General features: G+C 40.5%; 1 protein-coding gene across 4 annotated transcripts in view; it reads right to left on the bottom strand.

Moving 5' to 3' along the window:
• The window catches only part of TTC39C (tetratricopeptide repeat domain 39C), a 42,972-nt gene that overhangs the window by 5,622 nt on the left and 25,278 nt on the right, over positions 1–12,072 (bottom strand). For 3 of the 4 annotated variants that reach the window (XM_074879722.1, XM_074879731.1, XM_074879741.1), the window contains 6 exons: positions 10,685–10,778; positions 9,731–9,838; positions 9,120–9,229; positions 8,307–8,430; positions 5,802–5,899; positions 4,781–4,885 (listed from right to left, as the gene is read on the bottom strand). In XM_074879722.1, the coding sequence (XP_074735823.1) occupies positions 4,781–4,885; positions 5,802–5,899; positions 8,307–8,430; positions 9,120–9,229; positions 9,731–9,838; positions 10,685–10,778 (639 nt within the window). Of the gene's footprint in view, positions 1–4,780; positions 4,886–5,801; positions 5,900–6,491; positions 6,597–8,306; positions 8,431–9,119; positions 9,230–9,730; positions 9,839–10,684; positions 10,779–12,072 lie in introns of those variants that run through there. The other variant, XM_074879749.1, reaches the window with a different exon arrangement.

The following is a 12,072-nucleotide window of genomic DNA, read 5'->3' as shown; positions in this document are numbered from 1 at the left end:
AATTGAAATGACTGAAATCACTTTACTTATATATCCCCTGCAATTAAATAGTACAATGGTATGCATCTAGGTTTCCAAGATGCACTGATGTGCAAGATTAGGAATATATCTGTCCCAAGAATGGCAATAATATCACAGAATCATGGAATCACAGAATCATCTAGGTTGGAAAAAGACCTTGAAGATCATCTAGTCCAACTATTGACCTACCACTGGCAGTTCCCAACTACACCATATCCCTCAGCGCTATGTCAACACAACTCTGAAACACCTCCAGGGATGGGGACTCCACCACCTCCCTGGGCAGCCCATTCCAACACCTAACAACCCGTTCTGTAAAGAAATACTTCCTAATATCCAGTCTAAACCTTCCCTGGCGCAACTTGAGGCCATTACCTCTTGTCCTATCACTTATTACTTGGTTAAAGAGACTCATCCCCAGCTCTCTGCAACCTCCTTTCAGGTAGCTGTAGAGGGCGATGAGGTCTCCCCTCAGCCTCCTCTTCTCCAGACTAAACAACCCCAGTTCCCTCAGCCGCTCCTCGTACAACATGTGCTCCAGACCCTTCACCAGCTTCATTGCCCTTCTTTGGACATGCTCGAGTAATTCAATGTCCTTTTTGTAGTGAGGGGCCCAAAACTGAACACAGTAACCGAGGTGCGGTCTCACCAGTGCCGAGTACAGGGGTAAGATCACTTCCCTGTCCCTGCTGGCCATGCTATTTCTGATACAAGCCAGGATACCATTGGCCTTCTTGGCCACCTGGGCACACTGCTGGCTCATGTTCAGCCGGCTGTCAATCAATACCCCCAGGTCCCTCTCTGACTGGCAGCTCTCCAGCCACTCCTCCCCAAGCCTGTAGCGCTGCTGGGGGTTGTTGTGGCCCAAGTGCAGCACCCAGCATTTGGCCTTATTGAAACTCCTACAGTTGGCCTTAGCCCATCGCTCCAGCCTGTCCAGGTCTCTCTGCAGAGCCTCCCTACCCTCGAGCAGATCAACACTCCCACCCAACTTGGTGTCGTCTGCAAACTTACTGAGGGTGCACTCGATCCCCTCGTCTAGATCATCAATAAAGATGTTAAACAGGAGTGGCCCCAAAACCGAGCCCTGGGGGACACCACTCATGACCGGCCGCCAACTGGATTTAACTCCGTTCACCACAACTCTTTGGGCCCGGCCATCCAGCCAGTTTTTTACCCAGCAAAGCATGTGCCCATCCAAGCCACGAGCAGCCAGTTTTGCCAGGAGAATGCTGTGGGAAACGGTGTCAAAGGTCTTACTGAAGTCAAGGTAAACAATACCCACAGCCTTTCCCTCATCCAATAAGCAGGTCGCCCTATCATAGAAGGAGATCAGGTTTGCCAAGCAGGACCTGCCTTTCATAAACCCACGCTGACTGGGCCTGATCATCTGGTTGTCCAGCACATGTTGTATGATGTTACTCAGGATGAGCTGCTCCATCAGCTTCCCGGGCGCCGAAGTCAAGCTGACAGGCCTGTAATTTCCCGGATCATCCTTCCGACCCTTCTTATAGATGGGCATCACGTTGGCCAATTTCCAATCTGTCGGGACCTCCCTGGTCAGCCAGGACTGCTGGTAAATGATGGAAAGCGGCTTGGCAAGTACCCCAGCCAGCTCCTTCAGCACCCTCGGGTGTATCCCATCCGGTCCCATACACTTGTGTGTGTCTATGTGATGCAGTAGATCACTGACTATCTCCTCCCGGAATGCAGGGGGTCGTTCTCCCAGTCTCTGTCTTCTGGCTGGGGAGGCTGGATTCCCTCAGTACAACTGGTCTTGTTATTAAAGACTGAGGCAAAGAAGGCATTAAGCACCTCAGCCGTTTCCATGTCACTTATTACCACATTTCCTCCTGCATCTAGCAGGGGACGGAGGCTCTCTCTGGTCTTTCGTTTGCTGCTCACATACTTATAGAAACACTTCTTGTTGTCCTTGATTGCTGAAGCCAGATTAATTTCCAGCTGGGCTTTAGACCTCCTGATTTCCACCCTGCATAGCCTCACAGCCTCTTTGTAATCACTGTGAGTGGCTAGTCCCTTCTTCCAAAAGCTGTAAACTCTCCTTTTCTCCCTGAGTTGCAGCCAAAGCTCCCTGTTTAGCCAGGATGGTCTTCTCTGCCGCCGGCTTCTCTTACAGCACCTGGGGACCGCCTGCTCCTGAGCCATTAACACTTCCTTCTTGAAGAGCGCCCAGCCTTCCTGCACCCCTATACCCTTCAGGACCGTCTCCCAAGGGATCCTGTCAAGCAGGTGTCCAAACAAGACAAAGTCAGCCCTCTGGAAGGGGTCAGGATGTCAGTTGTTCTTGCCCCTCTCCTGGCCTCTCTAAGAATAGAGAGCTCTACTATTTTGTGATCACTGTGCCCTAGTCGTCCTCCAACTGCCACATCATCCACCAGTCCTTCTCTGTTCACAAAGAGGAGATCCAGCAGGGCACCTTCTCTGGTCAGTTCACTCACTAGCTGCATCAGGAAGTTATCTGCCACGCATTCCAGGAATCTCCGGGACTGGTCCTGCTCTGCTGTGTTGTATTTCCAGCAGATGTCTGGGAAGTTAAAGTCTCCCACAAAAACAAGGGCAAGCGATAGTGAGATTTCTCCTAAATGCCTATAGAATATTTCATCCACCTCTCTGTCCTGGGTGGGTGGCCTATAGTAGACTCCTACTACAACATCTGCCCTGTTGGCCTTCCCCCCGATTCTAACGCAAAGACACTCCACCCTGTCTTCACTACACTTGTACACAAAGCAATCATAACAGTCCCTAACATACAGTGCCACCCCACCACCTCTCCTTCCTTGTCTATCCCTCCTAAAGAGCTTGTAGCCATCAACTGGCGCACTCCAGTCATGGGAGACATCCCACCATGTTTCTGTAATAGCCACTACATCATAATTTTCCTGTTTCATCATGGCTTCAAGTTCCTCCTGTTTGTAACTCATGCTGTGTGCATTGGTATACATGCACATCAGATGGGCTGGTGTTTTGCCCCCTTTCCCCTTCAAATCTAGTTTAAAGCTCTGTCAATGAGCCCAGTTAACTCCTGCCCCAAGATCTTTTTCCCCCTCTGGGACAGGTGCATCCCATCTAATGCCAAAAGGTCTGCCATCCTGTATACCAACCCATGATTGAAAAATCCAAAGCCCTGTCGGTAACACCAGTCTTGGAGCCGCAAGTTCATCTGTTGAGTTCTCCTGTATTCTTCTTCATCCATCCCCACAACTGAAGGGATGGAGGAGAACACAATTTGTGCCCCTGACCCCTTAACCAGTTTCCCCAAGGCCCTGAAATCTCTCTTCATTGCTTTAGGACTTCTCCTTGTAATGTTGTCGCTACCCACCTGAAAAACTAAGAGAGGGTAGTAGTCCTTGGGTCTCACTAGAGCGGGGAGTTTTGTTGTGAGGTCCTTGATCCGGGCCCCAGGGAGGCAGCAGACTTCCCTATGAATCGGGTCCGGTCTGCATATTGGGCCTTCGACACCCCTCAGAATGGAATCACCCACTACAATGACTCTTCTGGGGTTCTTTTTAGAACTGATTTTAATATCTGGTCCAGAACGACCTGGCCTTGGTGGACCTTGGTCTTCCTCCTTGTTTGTCTCATTTTCTTCCTCCTCCTCTTCTTCATTCAAAAGTTCCAGGGCCCCAGATCTATTGTGAAGGGACACCATGGAGGGTAAGGGAGGTCGGGAGAGGATTTTCCTGCCTCAGTGAGCAGGGACCTGATTCCAGCCTCCCCCATCTCTTAGGTCCCCTCCTTCTACCTGGTAGCAAGCAGATGAGGGATTGTCTGCCTTGTTTGGAGCCTCCATTTGCTCCTGTTGCTTCATGGGTGCCAGGGTAAAAAGTATATCAAAGTAAAAAGACTTTTGACACATCCTATATTGTTCCCAATATAAGTTTTGATTCCAAAAACATGGAGCTATTTTAGGAAGTCATCAAATTCTATTTGGAGAGGATAACTACAGGTGATCTTTGAGTCTGAACAGCATCCAACAGGAAATTAAATATGTAAGAAAAGGATTCCAGGCATTCACCACACTAAGTACCACCTGCAGACAAAGCCCTGTCTACCCAAGGCATTCTTGCCAGGCCTCTGCTGCCACCAGCAGCAGGAACACTAGGACAAGTGAAGGGGGGGAGAGGTCTTTGCATCTTAAGGGGTGACAGAAGCACTTCCATACCCCAGTATTTATAGTATACTGTTTCTGTAAGCCACATACGAAAAAAATGGGCATCATGGCATAATCAGAGAGGTGAAAAGTGAAGTCTTTTTGGTGCTTTTTTGGGGTGAAGTACTAAAAAATAATCAAAACAATGTGGTGCTACACTCAAAATTCTTGCTTTACTGCTTGCTGTAGGTTTGCAGAGATGTTCATTTTACTGCTAGAGAAAGACACCACTAATGGTCAGGAATGTAACAACTGCCCTGAAGAATCCTAGGGAGTCTCAGGCTCTATTTTTTATGTAAAGACAAAACCCAGTAACAACAAAACAAGTCATTGCAGTGTTATTGACAGATACACTAAGATCCTCAGAATGTCCTTATAGCTCTTGATATTGAAAAATTAAGATGTTACCTAAATCGCACTGCATTGCTTGGTTTGCAAAAAGTAGTAAGTTTCTTTACGATAGGTATAAAACAAATTTTTTAAACTTAACACACATTATCACCTATAAACTTTGTTTCATTGTTTGTATAGTGGTATGTTGACTCCCCACCCTAATTTTAAGAGTTTAAAAATAGGTTATGCTATTACCTCTGGATTGTCTAATAGAAGACAGCCAAGTTCATAGCAAGCATATGGCTGGACGTACAAGTTGTTCTGACGGCACAGTTCATCTTTAGCAGCTCGCTGAAAGAACTATAAAAATTAAAGAAAAAAGACTGCAGTAATTCATTAAAATTGACTGTTTGATACTTAAAAACCCTAGAAGTTCAACTTTAAGCCCAAATCAGCCCAAAGCTAAAATGAGAATACATTAAAAATTTCCAGTGGTAGAGATTTTTAAGCAAGGACCCAGATGTTTTTACCAACACTACTGTAGCAAGGCCAAATTATTTGTTTGGATTTTTACCAAGTAATATATTGATTGTTTCAAGAGTGTTCCAACTTCCTATTGAAAAAATATTAGATCTAACAAGGAACTTTACATCAGAAATGAAGTACCTGGATTATTTAAGGTATGCTTGAGAGGAAAAAAAAAAAGAAAAAAAAGATTTAAAGCTAGCATCAGCTCCCTTGTTGATTATGTGAATTGGATTCTATTTCAAGGAGGAAAATAAAAGTTGCGCCTACAGATCAAAGCCTGGAGCAGTGGCAAAATTTTTCTTTGGTATGTGCTAATAATCAAACCTCTCAGTGTCTAATAGGTCTAGAGGAGAAGCAGCAAACCTACAGTTTCAAAAGGTCAATCTCCAAGCTGTTTTTTTTTTTTAAAGTTGAATTTTCATTGTTGGACAAAGTAATTCCAGCAAAGCAAGAACTTTTCCATTCTTCTTCCCAGCTTCTCCTTAACTCTTGCTCCTACAAGCCGCTTTAGTTGCCATGTTCATTCAACATGGCCAATTACTTTTACAACACAGAATATAACAAAGACATACTAAACCAGAAGATTTAAAGAGAACCTGACATACTCTGTTGGAATTCACAAAACAGAACCATCAATAGCACTGAAAACTAACGGCTTGCTTAACACTCTCACTCAACAATATTTACTGTTTAGCAGAATAGCTCATAAAATAGGATTAATGGTGTAAATTATCATTTAACAACTTACCTGAACAGCATCTTCAGAATTTCCTAAGCATTTGTGTATGGCACCAAGAAGCAAATTCCTCAAGCCAACAGCTGATGAATCATCAACATCCTGACAAGCTTAATGAAAAGATTCCAGTAAACAAATAAGATGGATTGAAATCCTTCCTTAGACAGGAGTTGTGGTCTATGGTGACTTTTAGACTGATGATTAAACTTAATCAGAAAAAGATGCTACTAACATTAATATAAATCGAAGTACTTTGGCTTCTTTTAAATACAATCCATTTTGTATGAACCTCATCAAGCAACCTGACACTCGTGAGAACAATTCTTGACAGGAACGAATGGGCTGAAGTCAAAGGCAGTTGGTGTGTTCTTCTCACTAGAAGAGAATCCATTTCTCCACTGGTCTATGAAACATCCACTAAAAGGTTAAAGTTAAAAAACTCCTTCTGGTGTTATGGGAAACTGGTTTGCCCCAGATATTGACAGAAAAACACATAGTTCAAGTTACAAGGAGCACAGGGCAAGCAGGTCAGACAAAGCCAATTTGTTTTGAACTGAAGCCAAGTGACAGACGCACAAAAATCTGTACCGGACTTAAAAACCCAGACTAGGATATTTTGGCATCACAATTCGGAGTGCTGATGAGAGGATAAGGCTTATCTGCCAGACCTTAGCTGGTCCACAACCCAGGGACAGCCTGTACCTCAGCTGAGTAGAGCTCTGTTTCCAGGAAGAACTGAATCATGATGCATGTAACCATCTCCAGATGAATCAGGCTCCGTTGTGATCAAGTTTATTAGCGCCAGCTCTGTTAAATCAAGGCCAGTTCCATGAGGAGCTATTTGCACTTGTCTGTACCATCACCTCCAGAAAGGCTGGGGCACAGGGAGGCCTGCAGGGCTTTTAATCCCTTCAAAAGGAGCTGAACTGCTGTGCCTGGAGCAGTAGAGCTCCATTAACTTCACTTTCTACCTCATCTCATAAATCCTGCCTGATCTTAACTAGCTCTGCAGTCACAACAGTTAAGCCACAACCCAAATAAGCCACCTATGAATAACTAAGAGTTGGCTGCATGAAGTATTTGGACATTACACAATACACAAAGGCTGTCAACTCTCACTTGTATTCCAAGTCTCAAGTTATTTGGCATTTTACTTACAGAGATACATATAGATACAAATTAATTTCTTCATTTTTAAGTCAACTTCTTGCCCTGAGGAAAAGCCTGGAAACTAACCCCAGCAAATTATACTCCAATTGTTCAAGAGAAGAGGAGGAAAATTAAAATAAAAAATAAATCCCCTATCATTTCATCATTCTTGAGATACACATAAGACATAGCAATAACACTTGAAAATCTTCAACCAGGGATCGCTGATGCAGACACATCTGTCAGTGTCCTACCTGCAAGAGGTGTATCTCTGAAATTTAATCTATACTGCTATTTCACATTAAAATGTGAACCACTGGCTAGAAGTTTATACATGGAAGATCTATGCTGCTTCTGAGTGTGCCGGAGAGAAATACATACTCTTTACAACCTCTAAAGCTGATTGTTCTGAAAGCAAATGACAGAAAAAAAATCCTGAAATCTAATTTTACATAAGAAAATCTAATTTTAAAGCGTTCACCATTATCTTTGGGACTAGAAAACCAGGGATCTGAATGTAACCTACTGCCATCACGCAATTTAAATGGACAAATTATCTTAAATTAAAACCGGAACAAAACCCCACAACTAATCCTGACTCTTAACTCAAAGACTGGTAGTTTTCTAGTTTAACATAAGTCACGTACAAATCCAAATTTCACAATTACAGAAAAAAGGAAGTATCTCACTGGCAGACATTTTTTTCAATTTTTTTAAATGAGCAGGCAGTAACTTGAAACTGTTTGCAGAACGCAAACAAGACTGATTAGCGGATGGAGAAAGGAGTACTGAAAACTTCATGATAAACACTGCTACCATAAGCTTCGTGTGACAGACATCCAAAGATATCTGCAGACTAAGAAAGAAGCAACCATAAAATGCTCCTTTCACCACTAAGATGATCCCAGTGCCAAAGATAAACAGAACCCTTACGTCATACATGTCCTCACAAGCTACATATTCCTTCTTAGATGAAAATTGACATGCAGAAATGAATTGGTTCGTTATTTGTGTTTTTTCATTTTGTAGCTAGGTTTAAGTAAGTTAAATTTTGCTTAGTGACTCTGAACAATAACTATCAAGCTATTGTTTCATTTGAAACAATGGGCAAATGTAACTGATTAAAAACCAACTATATGTAGCAGGCAGTTAAACTTTTCCCAAAAACCTACAAAAACGGTAAAAATGAAGCATTAAACTGAATCTTAATGGGTCATTATTCTTTTGTTACTCAAACTGTTTTGCTATGACACATGGACACAGGTTTAAATTTTCATGCTACAACAATCAGCTACTCCACATAACAGAAGAAAATTATACACCTGATTTTAAAAAGTAAATAAGTTAAGTCAAGGAACCAGATTATACCTTGGCTCATATGCTGTAAGTTTGAGAGAGAACAGTTTGGAAGGGCTTTCCATAAGTACAATACTTCAATGGATGCCAGGACACAGAGCTCTTTGGTCGGCATTTGTTTTCTAAATCTATCTGCCTGCAAAGTAAGGAGAAAGAAGAAAGGGAGATCTGTCATCTGACCTTTTAGAGGGAACATAATATTCACAAACAATGTATCATAAACAGTAATTCTAACTCTTTCATGAAAGCATCCAACAATTTTATGAGAATAAAGTCAGTGGCAACTTAAAAACTTTTAAGACTAAAAAGCAAAATATTTCAATTAATTTAAGGGATTACATATTGATCAAAATTAAAGCTTCCTTGTATGTAGCCTGATCGGGTTTTATTGTATTTCACAATCCCAAGTAGACACTGACTGGATGCTGAAACGGTAACATCTGCAAGATCATCAGTTGGGAGATACTTTCTATACAACTCCTAGCTTTCAAAAAGAACTAAGGCTTTGACAAACAAGACAAGATAAAAAGGAGTAAGAAAAGCAAAGCTAGAAGGAAAATTACCAAAGCAACTACAGTATCATGTATTTTTATCTTTAATAATTACTTTAGTTGTAAAGTGAATAGCTAGTTCACATTTCCTTTGCTAGGTCCTTAAAATACATGACACTATTGTTTTTCCACCTGATTCCTTCCCACTAATTCTACAGAAGCAACACAGCAGAAAACAGATATATCCTCCAAAATTAAATACTGGTAAAGATTCCAACAAAATTACGAAGTGTAATTACTGTACTGAAACAAGTCAGCCTATGCTAAACCAAACCTTTTTCACTGAAAATTGTTCAATCTGATTGTTTTTTCTTTTGAAAAGCTTCTGAACTTCCTTGAACACATTCTGAGCACCATTGACATCACCAGTGGCTCCTTGACACACTGTAAGAACACAGAAACAAAAATGTGTTAACACTACCGGGATAGGAAACTGGAAAGATTAAGATTAGATATCATATGGTCACAGGAAAAAAAGACACACTCACTTCCAGAAAGGATCTAGACTGGGGATTTGACAGACATGCGAATCCCAACTCCCCAACTCTGTGATCATTAACCAGACAGTACTACTTTTTCTGATATCACTCAACCTCTAAGGATTTATTTATTAAGTCTTTGCAATACATTGTTATATGACCTGTCACTCCACTGACAATCATAACTGTATCTACATCTAGAAGGAGAGACAGAAGGAGAGAGGAAGTACTTGGGCACACGCATGTGCCCGCACACAAGTGTACATTATATAAACAAACAAAATTATCTAAGTCAAGTCTGGCATAAAGCTGCATAAGCAGCAGGCAGTGTGGAAGGCACTATGTGCACTAGTAAGTTTCCCTCCAAACTGATTTATGACTTATCCGACACATTGAATATACACACCTGCTGTTAAATAAGCATAGTAGCACTGGGACCACCTGGATTCATTTTTAAGCCTTTCAAAGGATTCAAATGCATCTTTGAAATTCATCTCTATCATGCTGCACCAACCTAAAAGCAAGAGTAATTTAACTTCAGAGAAAGCACAGTAATTCAAATTTGGTGTCAACATTACTGAAACAGAGTCTGTTATGAGAGCTGGAGCTAGCTTAACAATTATAACAATAATCAGAAAAGTTAAAACCAAATCAAATCAATGACACACATTTAAAGACCAGTTTAAATTTACTGGGAAACGTTGAATTGTAAGATTTCATACGAAACAATGAACTCACTTCAGAGCAACAAAAAAATTTATACAGACACCAAAAGCTTTTTTTTTTTAATGTAAATACCGTATTTTGTAGGATGCTGAAACTTACAGAGTTACAACTTACTTGCTCCCTTATTCTTCCCCACTGTGACAAGTTCCCTTAACAAGACACATTTAAAGCCTGGAGCAACAACACATCTTCTCCACTCTAAGGACTTGTATGCAAACTAAGAACACATAGCATATGTTGATAGAAGGAAATGAACATGAAATATAGGTCCTGCAAACTGTGAAGCTTCACTAGACCGATTAGTTTTTGGCACAGAAGTAGTGATTCCACAGACAAATCAGATTAATTAATTTCTCATTTTAAATAGTAGGTGAACAGTGTACCTTGATTCTATAGCCTACTCTCTGATTTCACATCACCTTGTATTTGCAGAAAACTTTAAAATTATGGAAAACTGTTGAATTCTACTTGTCCAAACAAGAAGACAGGATTATTACCATAATCCATCCAAGACAAAGGCCAGTATTCTAAAACCTTTTTTTAAATCCTAATAAAAATAATCCAGCTTGTTTATTGAAGTTGTTAGTCTAAACTTAGAAGTGAGCTATTTATAGTATAAACATATCCAACTCACCTATTTCATACAAGCAGACATGCTGAATCTCCCTTTGGTCTGTTGCAAGTTCCAAAGCGGTATGAAATGAGGTCAAGGCACTATTGATTTGACACTAATAGAAGTGAAAGAAGAAAAAAAAAATTCAGATGTCCAAAATTTAAAATTTGTGGGATAATTTGATTCTGATAAAGAAAACATTCAGATTTCTGTTAAAAGGTATTTAAAAATAACTATATGGAAGTGTCTTACAGATTTCAGCCTTTGGTTTGATTAGATGAAAGAAGCACAACATCCCATTGAGAGGAAAACCTCAAAATTCATTTCAGACTCCAGATTATTTTAAATGAGCTAAAATCCACCACAGAGTTAACAGTTTGAAGAAGGGTAAATACTAATTCAATACATCAGCTCCACACTGCAATTCCTTTGGCCAGCTTCCCGCCCCCCAACTCTTTCAACCTGAATCACTTCTGAATGGAAGTATGGGCAAATTATGACAAAGCCTTTATTTACAATGATAAACAAGCATCTTAAAGAGGTCTTGTAGTGAACAGATTGCTCCATATATTTTGTATTCATGATATGAAACATTACACAAAAGCCAAATTATAAGAGACAAGGGAAGTAAGAATCACTAATATGAAGAAACTCAGATTTAGATTTAAATTAAACTTTAGACAAGAATGCAAAGCATTTGCTTGCAAGGTACTAACAATCTGTTCCACCACGTGCAACAGTAAAAATTAAAACATACAGTAAGGAATTTGCACTCTACAAGTCTTCATATGAAAAAAGAAATGTAGAACACCAGAGTTTAAAAAGGGGGGAGGGGGACAGTATAGGAGTTTAATAATATAATAACTATCACTGAGAACTTGCAGCCAGTTCAGATCATCTCTCAACCTTAAAAATCAAGTGGCTTCCTTCTATTTGCCACTAAGTTTGAAATTCATTGGTTTTGTGCAAGAAGCTTTTGAGTAATCTCATTTCTACTCTTATTAGTCATTCCACCTTTAAAAGTCATATATTTTAGCATCTGCCAATAAAGTTTAAGCTTTCTGCACAATAAGGTAATCTTTAATGTTTATTTATTTTGAACTATTTCACCTTTTTCCACATCCCTCAGTAATCACTTTAAGCAACAGTTAATAGAGAATTTGTAAATGCTGCATGACACGTAAGAAGACAAAAAGGCATATGAGATAAAAAACCATTGTGATAAAATGATTAGTTACCAACAGCTTAGCAAAAAGAGGCTGACAGTTTTGCAAGAACTAGAATGGTAATTTAACTACCTTAATTTCTAGTTTTCCCAGTCTAGGATGGGACTTCTCCATAACAATCATCACATCACAAATGTTGATTTGCACTCCTCCCCCTTAATTAGTATTATACACAGACACACT

Source organism: Strix uralensis, chromosome 1, assembly GCF_047716275.1.
Source record: "Strix uralensis isolate ZFMK-TIS-50842 chromosome 1, bStrUra1, whole genome shotgun sequence".
Taxonomy (NCBI): Eukaryota; Metazoa; Chordata; class Aves; order Strigiformes; family Strigidae; genus Strix; species Strix uralensis.
Note: the sequence above shows the minus strand (reverse complement) of the source record. Positions and strands in the feature narration are given on the sequence as shown.